Source organism: Dendrobates tinctorius, unplaced genomic scaffold, assembly GCF_039654945.1.
Source record: "Dendrobates tinctorius isolate UK_male_01 unplaced genomic scaffold, ASM3965494v1 ptg000146l, whole genome shotgun sequence".
NCBI classification, from domain to species: Eukaryota; Metazoa; Chordata; class Amphibia; order Anura; family Dendrobatidae; genus Dendrobates; species Dendrobates tinctorius.
Genome location: NW_027361813.1, coordinates 381864 through 394578, shown reverse-complemented (window position 1 = coordinate 394578; position 12715 = coordinate 381864). Strand labels below are relative to the sequence as shown.

Here is a 12715-nt window from a genome sequence, read left to right as displayed (position 1 = left end):
AACAAAGGCTAAGAGAGAAGAAGACAGGCAGTAGGTGAGGACAGAGGAAAACAGGCTAAGACAGAAGAAGATAGGCAGTAGGTGAGGACAGAGGAAAACACAGGCTAAGACAGAAGAAGACAGGCAGTAGGTGAGGACAGAGGAAAACACAGGCTAAGAGAGAAGAAGACAGGCAGTAGGTGAGGACAGAGGAAGACACAGGCTAAGAGAGAAGAAGACAGGCAGTAGGTGAGGACAGAGGAAGACACATGCTAAGAGAGAAGAAGACAGGCAGTAGGTGAGGACAGAGGAAAACAAAGGCTAAGAGAGAAGAAGACAGGCAGTAGGTGAGGACAGAGGAAAACACAGGCTAAGAGAGAAGAAGACAGGCAGTAGGTGAGGACAGAGGAAGACACAGGCTAAGAGAGAAGAAGACAGGCAGTAGGTGAGGACAGAGGAGGACACAGGCTAAGAGAGAAGACAGGCAGTAGGTAAGGACAGAGGAAGACACAGGCTAAGAGAGAAGAAGACAGGCAGTAGGTGAGGTCAGAGGAAGACACAGGCTAAGAGAGAAGAAGACAGGCAGTAGGGGAGGATAGAGGAAGACATGGGCTAAGAGAGAAGAAGACAGGCAGTAGGGGAGGACAGAGGAAGACACGGGCTAAGAGAGAAGTTCTGCAAATATCTCCTCTAGGTACATCGCAGCACCTCAAACATAGCCTGTCGGGCAGAGCTGGGCCGATTCCCCTTATGGCTCACTATACACAAGAGGGCGCTATCACACCAGGCGCATATACAGAACAGCAACCCCAGCTCCTACCATCATAAAGCCCTGCTGAGCCAGAGCCAAGAGCAAGCCAGGAACCTCGGCAGCCAGCTCAACCAAAGTCAGCAACACACCCTAACTAAAGCCCAAATAAAAGAGATCTCAGAGAGCTGCAAGATGCAATACATAGAGGGTTGGAAGAGTGAATTGGAGAACTCCCAGAAACTCACCATCTACCGGTCACTGTGGAGGGACTACACTCTGGCTCCATACCTGGAAAGGCTACGCCACCCCAAAGACAGGCAGACCCTGAGTATATACAGATTAAGCGCCCACAACCTAGAGGTGGAAACAGGGAGGCACCGACAGACATACAAGGCACGAGAGAACAGACTGTGCCAGCACTGCCAGCAGGGGGCTCTCAGGATCGCGCTGTTCCAGTCCAAAGTTCACAAGGAGTTAATCCAAGGACCAAGCAGTGATTATAACTTTCTTTTTATTCCATAAACTCTACGCGTTTCGTGTACACACTGTACACTTCCTCAGGAGCAAAGTTACACTGGCATCACATTCCATTCTCCTTATATACTAACTCCCCCAGGAAGTGAGGTAGGTGATCATTGCACTTAAAAAAATTCACACATAAGTATCAGCATAATGTAAAATCACAAAAATCACTAAAATTCATCTATAAAACACACTTATATAAAAACACACATATGTAAAACTTCACACTAGAAAAAGTGTAAAACATTATAATAAAATTATGATTATACTCAATAAAAGTCTAAAATTCTTGGTACATCATATCAATTAGCAGAACAACATTCACAAATCTCTTATATAACTGCACTTATATTTTCCTTTCAGTATTAACCCTTCATTCAACATATTATACTTTTCTTATATTTCAGGCAGACGATCATATACTAATTAATGTATGTGCTCCTATGCGGATTCGATCCTGCGCAGCAGACCAAGAAACGTTTCTGTTCTCTCAGCCAAAGGCTCCACATCTCCAGAGCTGTCAGTTCCTTTTCAAGGCACCAGCCAACTATTTCAATCATAGTAAAATGCCGCCGATTGTATCTCTTTATATGTTAGCGCTATGATCATTCCCTTGCTGTAATGTTATAGCATGGACATCACACAATTATCAGATGCCAATACTACTCCAATCCTTAGCAGACAAATATGCAGAGCACCAAAATTATTTAAAGATGTCAGATATTTTATTTAAACCGTATGGTTGCAGAGTCTGCAACCTATGAATCCAGTAAATTTCCTTTCTCATCAGAATGACCCTCCTGTTCACAGTGTCCTCTGAAACATAATCAATTGGGGCCACTTTAATACATGGTTTCTTCCCATGTCTTATAGTGCAATGTTTTGATACTCCATGGAACATAAAACCTTCAATTATATTGTGTCTGTGGGAATTCATGCGGTTATGCAGTTCTTGTGTGGTTTTACCCACATACTGTAAACCACATTCGCATTCTATCAGATATATCACAAAACTACTTTTACAATTCAGGGAAAACTTTATATCAAACACCTTATTATTCTGAATTGATCTGAATGTGGTCATATTATGCACAATCATGCCACAGCACAGACACCGAGCGGTATTACATTTAAAGACTCCTGGTTTTTTGCACTGTTCATCCCTAATTTTTTCTTTTTTCAGGCGACTGGGGGCCAGTATATTTCTAAGAGTAGAGGATCTTTTAAAGGTTAGTCCTGGAAATAAAAGCTTGCCACCTCCTATGACTCCTATGAGGATTGAACCCCCGGATATGATTAATTTTTCAGATGATAACATGAAGAGCAATCTCCTGGATAAAATTGATGATCATAGAGAAAATATTTATATTCTCCCCCAAGTGGGGTTGGATGATAATTTAATTGTGGGAGCGACAGATATTGCAGTTGCAGAGAAGGAGTCCATTGTATGTGACAACTCACAAGAGTTGAACAAAATGTGTATTATTGATAACTCTAAAAATCAGAGCAGTTTGGTCCCTTTTCTTCCAAAATGTAACAGTAGTGAACAAAAGAAGAAACAATCCTTTCAAGATGATATACCGTCTTTTTTAATGAAGGGAAAAAAATAATTCTGACATCTTTAAATAATTTTGGTGCTCTGCATATTTGTCTGCTAAGGATTAGAGTAGTATTGGCATCTGATAATTGTGTGATGTCCGTGCTATAACATTACAGCAAGGGAATGATCATATCGCTAACATATAAAGAGATACAATCGGCGGCATTTTACTATGATTGGAATAGTTGGCTGGTGCCTTGAAAAGGAACTGACAGCTCTGGAGATGTGGAGCCTTTGGCTGAGAGAACAGAAACGTTTCTTGAGTGCAGAGCATGGGTCTGCTGTGCCGGATCGAATCCGCATTAATTAATATATGATCATCTGCCTGAAATATAAGGAAAGTATAATATGTTGAATGAAGGGTTAATACTGAAAGGAAAATATAAGTGCAGTTATATAAGAGATTTGTGAATGTTGTTCTGCTAATTGATATGATGTACCAAGAATTTTAGATTTTTATTGAGTATAATCATAATTTTATTATAATGTTTTACACTTTTTCTAGTGTGAAGTTTTACATTTGTGTGTTTTTATATAAGTGTGTTTTATAGATGAATTTTAGTGATTTTTGTGATTTTACATTATGTTGATAGTTATGTGTGAATTTTTTTTTTTTCTTAAGTGCAATGAGCATCTACCTCACTTCCTGGGGGAGTTAGTATATAAGGAGAATGGAATGTGATGCCAGTGTAACTTTGCTCCTGAGGAAGTGTCCAGTGTGTACCCGAAACGCATAGAGTTTATGGAATAAAAAGAAAGTTATAATCACTGCTTGGTCCTTGGATTAACTCCTTGTGAACTTTGGACTGGAACAGCGCGATCCTGAAAGCCGGACTTCTCCTCCTTCCTATATATGCAATTCTAGTGACCGGCTGATTGCTGCAGTTCATCGGATCCTGCCCATTTGTGCTTATGGTTGTTGTGCTCCACACAACTGAACCAGGTGAGTGGATCCATATCTGTGAAACGTTTATATCATTGGATAAGACCCTATTGTGCGCTTCTGTCTCCCCCTTTTTTATAGCAGGGGGCTCTGGAAGATGAGGTGCATTTCCTGCTGCACTGCAACAAATACTCAGCAGTGAGGGACTCCCACTTCCAGAAACTTACCACCCATACCCCAGACTTCCCATCCATGGACAAGGAGAGGAAACTCTGCATCCTACTGGGGGAAAAAGAATCAATGGTGGAGGTCGCCGCCCAATATGTCACCACATGTCATAAGATGAGAGGAACTAAAGACCTCCAAATGGACAATCACTCCCCAAATTTTGCCCCCAACACCCCATCCCCACTACCCTAATCCACTCCCCTGCCACACTTCTTTTCTTGCTTTGGCAACACTAATTGTATTTTGGTCCTGCCAATAAAGCCTATTTGAGTTTGAATTTGAAGAAGACAGACAGTAGGCGAGGACAAAGGAAGACACAGGATAAGAGAGAAGACAGACAGTAGGTGAGCACAGAGGAAGACACAGGCTAAGAGAGAAGAAGACATGCATTAGGTGAGGACAGAGGAAGACACAGGCTAAGAGAGAAGAAGACAGGCGTAGGGAGGACAGAGGAAGACACAGGCTAAGAGAGAAGAAGACAGGCAGTAGGGGAGCACAGAGGAAGACAAAGGCTAAGAGAGAAGAAGACAGGCAGCAGGTGAGGACAGAGGAAGACACAGGCTAAGAGAGAAGAAGACAGGCAGCAGGTGAGGACAGAGGAAGACACAGGATAAGAGAGAAGAAGACAGGCAGTAGGTGAGGACAGAGGAAGACACAGGCTAAGAGAGAAGAAGACAGGCAGTAGGTGAGGTCAGAGGAAGACACAGGATAAGAGAGAAGAAGACAGACAGTAGGTGAGGACAGAGGAAGACACAGGCTAAGAGAGAAGAAGACAGGCAGCAGGTGAGGACAGAGGAAGACACAGGCTAAGAGAGAAGAAGACAGGCAGTAGGTGAGGACAGAGGAAGACACAGGCTAAGAGAGAAGAAGACAGGCAGCAGGTGAGGACAGAGGAAGAGACAGGCTAAGAGAGAAGAAGACAGGCAGTAGGTGAGGACAGAGGAAGACACAGGCTAAGAGAGAAGAAGACAGGCAGTAGGTGAGGACAGAGGAAGACACAGGCTAAGAGAGAAGACAGGCAGTAGGGGAGGACAGAGGAAGACACAGGCTAAGAGAGAAGAAGACAGGCAGTAGGTGAGGACAGAGGAAGACACAGGCTAAGAGAGAAGAAGACAGGCAGTAGGGGACGACAGAGGAAGACACAGGCTAAGAGAGAAGAAGACAGGCAGTAGGGGACGACAGAGTAAAACATAGGCTAAGAGAGAAGAAGACAGACAATAAGCGAGGACAAAGGAAGACACAGGCTAAGAGAGAAGACGACAGGCAGTAGGTGAGGACAGAGGAAGACACTGGCTAAGAGAGAAGAACACAGGCAGTAGGTGAGGACAGAGGAAGACACAGGCTAATAGAGAAGAAGACAGGCAGTAGGTGAGGACAAAGGAAGACACAGGCTAATAGAAAAGAAGACAGTAGGCGAGGACAAAGGAAGACACAGGTCTTGAAGTACCCACCTTGATAACCAGGGGTACTCATCTCAGATGCTGTGAGACCGGAGTCCACAGTGTAGCAGGCACCATTTGTGTACAGGGTCTGGGAACAGTCATGAGGTTCTGCAAAGCCACAAACCTGGAGGCGAACAGATGAGACGGATCAGAATGTTGGATACTCGGAGACCGTCTGGGACAGACGGTGTTTCAGGACCGAGAATGTGTCCCAATGGGAAGTTTCTATCTGCTCCTCAGTCACACTGCACAGATCCTTCGGCCCCGATACATCACCGACATACAGCAGGAGATGTTTTTCCTCCTTCTTGGTGAATTTTCCATTTGTGATGAAATTACATCTAGGCTTTGATATTCAGGAAACCACCATGATTTTTTCTCAACCATTCCTTAGTGGGGTCACTGACACTGATGCAGTCCCAATCCAGAAGATCCCTGCGATGACCTTGCTTTACACTGTAGGTAGCAGCTTCTGCTGATCAAATGCTCCCTGTGGTCCATAACCATCTCAACCAACATCCTTTACACTGTAGGCATCAAGTTTTTTGAGCAAAAAAACTATTTTGGTCGAGTCTTGTGGTCCTGGTTTGCCAGGGGTTTACCTGCAATTCTCAGTTTTCCACTAATATTCCTCTTGGAGAGTGATGTATCCTCATGATACCCCATACACGTCATGTACCTTCTCTCTAATGGTCGCTCCCCGCACTGAGGTGGCGAGAACTTCTATGGGATGAAGATCTGGCTTCTTATAAATGTCTTCCATCATCTCTTGTCCTTCAGGTGTTCCTCCTGGACAGTGGTTGTCTCCTCCTATCGCCCCATGTAGATGTGATGTGACCCTCTCTAATAGACGTCTCTGGCGCCATGGCATGAGTAGCAGTGTGAGCTTCCTGTGCGATGGGGTTCTGGACATTAATGTTCATCTTTGTGACTGAGGAGCAGATCCAGAGATCACCACAAATGAGAGACAATGAAGAGCCTCTGTTAGCTCAGAATGACTGTCCAGACTCCAAACCAAGCACACAAGCTCAGTGCACCATGGTGCGGCCAAGCAGTTCTGTGCACCTTCCCACCTACTTGTTTGCCATCTATCTCGACCCTTTGCTGCAGAAGGAAAGAAAAGAGAAAAGCAGCAGTCACCGGATCTTCATGGCTGAAAGTCCTTAATTTCACAACCTGTGGACATTGGTTACATGGCATGCGGCATGTGGGTGAGGGAGATTAGTGGCGTAAGGTGGATGACGGCCGTTTCGTATTTGGCTGACGCTTCTATGGGTCCACCCTAAAAGTGACGTGTATTCACGTCCTGAATGGGAGGTTCCTTATTATAACAGTAATAAAAACACCATAGCAATACAGACATGTCTAATCCGTCGTCTAACCTACAGGACCTCGGACATCGTGTCTAATCCGTCGTCTAACCTACAGGACCTCGGGCATCGGTGTCTAATCTGTTGTCTAACCTACAGGACCTCGGGCATCGGTGTCTAATCTGTCGTCTAACCTACAGGACCTCGGGCATCGGTGTCTAATCCGTCGTCTAACCTACAGGACCTCGGGCATCGTGTCTAATCCGTAGTCTAACATACAGGACCTGGGCATTGGTGTCTAATCTGTTGTCTAACCTACAGGACCTCGGGCATCAGTGTCTAATCCGTCGTCTAACCTACAGGACCTCTGGCATCGTGTCTAATCCGTCGTCTAACCTACAGGACCTCGGGCATCGTGTCTAATCCGTCTAACCTACTGATCCCAGTGCAGGTTTTTGCACGTCAGGGGTTAATATCTGGAGCTCAGTGCAGGTTTCGACCTGCACACCTGGGGTTAATGATTGTGGCCTCTTTCTGGTTCTGGGAGAGCTTCTTAAACCTCTGGGAAGCTCCAATCCCTGCCAGTTATACTTTTGCCTTTGGCCGAGTGTGCTGACCCCTGTGTGCCTGTTTGTTATTATAGCTTGTTTATATGGTTCTGACCCGGTTCTGTTCCTCGTTGTGAGTTTGCCTGTTGATTCTGTACTGTGCTACCCTCTCTGTGTATGACTCATTGCCTGTGATCTGACTACTCTCTGCTCACCCCTCTTGTACCTTGCAGCTATCTCTGTGTGTGACTCACTGGCTACGTCCTGACTATTCTCCCTGTCTATGCCCCTTGGTAACTTTGTCTCGCAGTTACCCTGCTAGGAGTTCTCTTGCAGCTCCTAGCTCTCTGGAGTTTAGGCCACGCCCCTAGCAGTCACATGCTTCAGGTCCTGCGGCTCTGAAGTACGCATCTACTCGGCTGCTGCCCGCTCCACAGGTATCTTTGAGCACTGTTTCGCTTTACTCAGGACACGTGCACTGGCTCAGTGAGCAAGTTCAGTGCGGTGTTCCTGACATTATAACTGGCCTGCTATTTTTTTTTCTCTCACTTCTGCAGCATGGACCCAATGTATGCTTTATCTGAGCAGGTGAAATGCTTGACTCAGTCACTGCAGAAGCTTAGTTTGGAACACCAAGCTCTGGCCCAGTCCCAACGGCGGGTGGAGGACTCAGTTCAGGGGGTACTTTCCGCAGGCTTCCAGCAGGTGGGGAATAGAGATGTCGTTTTAGTCCCACCTGAATCCCCGGTTAAATTGCCAGATATGTTTTCTGGTAACAAAGATGATTTCAGGGCATTTAAGGAGGGCTTTAAGCTCTTTTTCTCTTTAAGACCCCGCTCCTCTGGGAATGAGAAACAGAGGGTGGGGGTGGTTATGTCCCTGCTTAGGGGGTCCCCACAAGCCTGGGCATTTTCGCTTTCCTCTTCTGCCCCTGAGAGAATGTCTGTGGATGCGTTTTTTGAAGCCTTAGGGCTTATTTATGATGAGCCTGATAGAGTGCGTTTGGCTGAGGACAAGGTGATGAGTGTCTGTCAGGGGGAGCACTCGGCCGAATAGTTCTGTACTGAATTCAGACATTGGGCACCCGAGATTTCATGGAGTGATGCCGCCCTTCGGGGGCTGTTCCGTAGAGGCCTGTGTGAACGTCTGAAGGATGCTTTGGCACTCCATCCTCCGCCTGACTCCCTGGAGGATGCCATGACCCAAGCGGCTCGCATGGATTGCGGGCTAGAGGCATTATGTAACGGGAAACACCATTATTCTTCAGTGGAGATGAGACCCGGACTCTTCCTGTGGCTATGGAGGTGAGCGCTGTCACCTGTGAGGAAAAGGAAAGAAGACGCCGCCAGGAGAAGCAGTTGTGCTTCTATTGTGGGGAATCTAGACACTGGAAGAAGGACTGCCCCTCCTGCCCGTCATCCTCCAAGATGGCGGGAAACGACTAGGTCTGGGTAGTAGTCGAGGAGGCTACCCAGACCTTCAGGTACAATTTTCCTCACGTGCAAAAATGGTGCTGCAGGTGGAACTGGAACTTGGTAATGGTCCGGTTCAGACTACTGCTTTTGTTGACTGTGGTTCTGCTGTGAACCTGACTGATTACCGAATTATGACTCTTAATATGATAGGGACAGTCAGGCTTCAGGATCCTGTTAAACTTGTGGCAATTGACTCGTCTCCTCTTATCCAGGACAATATCTGTTGCAGGTCTGAACTTTTTTCTCTAAAAGTGGGTTCCACTCATGTGGAAAAACTAAGTTGTCTTGTGCTATATAACTTGCCTGCAGGACTGGTACTGGGGATGCCTTGGCTTCAATGCCATAATCCTACCATTGATTGGGTTACAGGGGAGATTACTCAATGGGGATGTAAGGATAAATGTGGTAACCGGGGACATCTTCTTAACGTTGTTAAATCCGTATCTGTGTCGTCTGTCGGTCTGGAAGGTATTCCGGAGTACCTGAAGGATTTCGAAGACGTTTTTTCCGAAAGTGAGGCTGAGGCGCTGCCACCACATAGACCCTACGATTGCGCCATTGATTTAGTACCCAGAGCCAAGTTACCTAAGGCTCGATTGTTCAATTTGTCTGGGCCTGAGTGCCAAGCCATGAAGGAGTACATAGCTGAGAGTCTCCGCAAAGGGCATATCAGGCCTTCTGTGTCACCTGTGGCAGCAGGATTCTTCTTTGTGAAGAAGAAAGATGGTGGATTGCGGCCGTGCCTCGACTTTCGGGAACTGAACATGATAACGGTTAGGAACACTTACCCGCTTCCCCTCATCCCAGACCTATGTAACCAGTTATCTGGTGCCCAATGGTTCTCCAAGTTAGATCTGCGGGGGGCCTACAATCTGATAAGGGTTCGGGAAGGGGACGAGTGGAAAACTGCGTTCCTCACATCAGAAGGACTCTTTGAAAACCTGGTAATGCCGTTTGGGTTAACTAATGCGCCCGCTATTTTCCAGAATTTCATCAATGTTGTGTTTTCTGACCTGATAGGCCGTTTTGTTATTATTTATTTGGATGACATTTTAGTGTATTCCTCGGACAGCCAATCTCACTTGCAACATCTACAGACAGTTCTCCAGAGACTCAGGGAGAACCAATTGTTCGCTAAATTGGAAAAATGTTCGTTTTTTGTACAGGAACTGTCTTTTTTGGGGTTGATTGTGTCCTGTGAGGGGTTTCGTATGGATCCTAAGAAGGTGCTGGCGATCGCTGACTGGGTTCAGCCTCGAGATCTCAAGGGGCTCCAGCGCTTCTTAGGATTTGCGAACTATTATCGAAGATTCATTAAAGGTTTCTCAAAAGTGCTTAAACCACTCACGGATCTTACCCAGAAGGGCACTGATGTAAAAAATTGGTCTGTACTCACTAAGGAGTCCTTCTCAGCGATTAAGAAATGTTTCATGTCTGCCCCGGTGTTGGTATAACCAGACCCGTCCAAACCATTCATTGTGGAGGTGGATGCTTCTGAAATGGGGTTGGGGGCTGTGCTGTCCCAGGGTCCGGCCACCCTTACCAATCTCAAACCCTGTGCCTTCTTCTCCAAGAAGTTCTCCTCAGCTGAGAAAAACTATGATGTAGGCAATAGAGAACTTCTTGCGGTCAAGCTGGCGTTTGAGGAATGGAGGCACTTTTTGTAAGGGGCGGCTCACCCTATCACGGTTGTCACGGATCACAAAAATTTGGCATACCTTGAATCTGCTAAGAGGCTTACTCCTAGACAAGCCCGTTGGTCACTTTTTTTTTCACGATTTCAGTTCTCCATTACTTTTCGACCAGGGTCCAAAATTGTTAAAGCGGATGCCCTGTCCAGAAGTTTTGACCCAGTGTCTCCCCCTGAGCCGCCGTCCTCCATTCTTCCCCCAGGGGTGGTAGTGGCAGGGGTCTCAACTGACTTGGAACAAGAAATTCTAAGGGCTCAGGCCCTAGCTCCGGCAACCAGGCCAGGGGATAAACTGTTTGTTCCAGATTCATTGCGGCCTAGACTTCTGCATGAGTTTCATGAGTCTAGGCTGAGTGCTCATCCAGGTATCACGGCCACTAGAGAGGCAGTAGCCAGGGGTTTTGGTGGCCTTCACTAAGGTCCGATGTCAAGAAATTTGTTTCTGCTTGTGGCGTGTGTGCCCGTTCCAAAAGCTCGCATAACCGGCCGGCTCGGGAACTCATACCTTTACCGGTTCCTGATAGGCCATGGACTCATCTTTCCATGGATTTTATTACCGGCCTTCCACCTTCCAGGGGCAATACCATGATCTGGGTGGTGGTGAATAGGTTTTCTAAACAGGCCCATTTCATTCCCTTGGCAGCATTACCCTCAGCAGAAACATTATCAAGGTTGTTTGTGCAGCATGTGGTCCGATTGCATGGGGTACCCCTGAATGTTGTGTCTGACAGAGGTGTGCAGTTTGTGGCCAAATTTTGGAGGGCGTTCTGTATGAAATTGGGCATCTCACTCACCTTCTCGTCGGCATATCACTCGGAGAGTAATGGTCAGACAGAACGCACCAATCAATCCCTGGAACAAATTCTCAGGTGTCTGACCTCCGCCAAACAGGAGGATTGGTGTGATGTGTTATCGTTGGCGGAATTCACTTTTAACAACCGGGTGAGTCAGTCCACCAACATTATCCCCATTCCTGATTAACTATGGGTTTAATCCGCATTTTGGGGAGTTTTCACGGGTGGATTCCGGTTGTCCAGGGGTAGAGGGGTCCGTTCAACGGTTAAAAAACCTCTGGGCTGAAGTCCAGCGTAATATCTCTCAGGCCCAGGGGAGGTATAAATATTTTGCTGACAAAAAGAGAGCCTTGGGAGACATGTTTCAGGTGGGAGAGAAGGTTTGGCTTTCCACACGTAACATCAACTTAAAGATTACACGACAGATTAGACACTGATGCACGAGGTCCTGTAGGTTAGACGACAGATTAGACACTGATGGTAATCAGCTAAGTTGGGACCAAAGTTCATTGGTCCGTACGAGGTTATGGAGATAGTCAACCCAGTGGCATATAGGTTGCGTCTCCCTGCCTCCCTAAAAATATCCAATGTATTCCATAATTCTCTGTTGAAATCCGTAGAGTCTGTGAAAGAGGACTCCAAGCCTGTTGTTCCTCCAGTGCTGGTGGAGGGTCAATTGGAGTATGAGGTCGGACATATTGTGGACTCTCGGCGGGTGCGCTGCTCTTTGCAGTACCTAGTCCACTGGAAGGGATATGGACCAGAGGAGCGCTCATGGGTCCCTGCTCGCTCTGTACATGCAGATCACCTCGTTCGGGCTTTCCATGCCAAGTACCCAGGGAAGCCTGGGGGTCCAGAGGCCCCCCGTTGAGAGGGGGGTACTGTCGTGATCCCAGTGCAGGTTTTTGAGCTGCACGTCAGGGGTTAATATCTGGAGCTCAGTGCAGGTTTTGACCTGCACACCTGGGGTTAATGATTGTGGCCTCTTTCTGGTTCTGGGAGAGCTTCTTAAACCCCCGGGAAGCTCCAATCCCTGCCAGTTATACTTTTGCCTTTGGCCAAGTGTGCTGACCCCTGTGTGCCTGTGCCTGTTTGTTCTTATAGCTTGTTTATATGGTTCTGACCCGGTTCTGTTTCCCGTTGTGAGTTTGCCTGCTGATTCTGTACTGCGCTATCCTCCCTGTGTATGACTCATTGCCTGTGACCTGACTACTCTCTGCTCGCCCCTCTTGTACCTTGTAGCTATCTCTGTGTATGACTCATTGACTACGTCCTGGCTATCCTCCCTGTCTATGCCCCTTGGTAACTTTGTCTCGTAGTTACCCTGCTAGGAGTTCTCTTGCAGCTCATAGCTCTCTGGAGTTTAGGCCACGCCCCCAGCAGTCACATGCTTCAGGTCCTGCTGTTCTGAAGTACGCATCTACTCAGCTGCTGCACGCTCCACAGGTATCTTTGAGCACAGTTCACTTTACTCAGGACATGCGCACTGGCTC

General features: G+C 46.8%; 1 protein-coding gene across 3 annotated transcripts in view; it reads right to left on the bottom strand.

The window, feature by feature from the left end:
* The window catches only part of LOC141049655 (integrin alpha-L-like), a 224562-nt gene that overhangs the window by 181526 nt on the left and 30321 nt on the right, over window positions 1–12715 (bottom strand). For all 3 annotated transcript variants that reach the window (XM_073546286.1, XM_073546288.1, XM_073546287.1), the window contains exon 5: window positions 5415–5529. In XM_073546286.1, the coding sequence (XP_073402387.1) occupies window positions 5415–5529 (115 nt within the window). The remainder of the gene's footprint in view (window positions 1–5414; window positions 5530–12715) is intronic.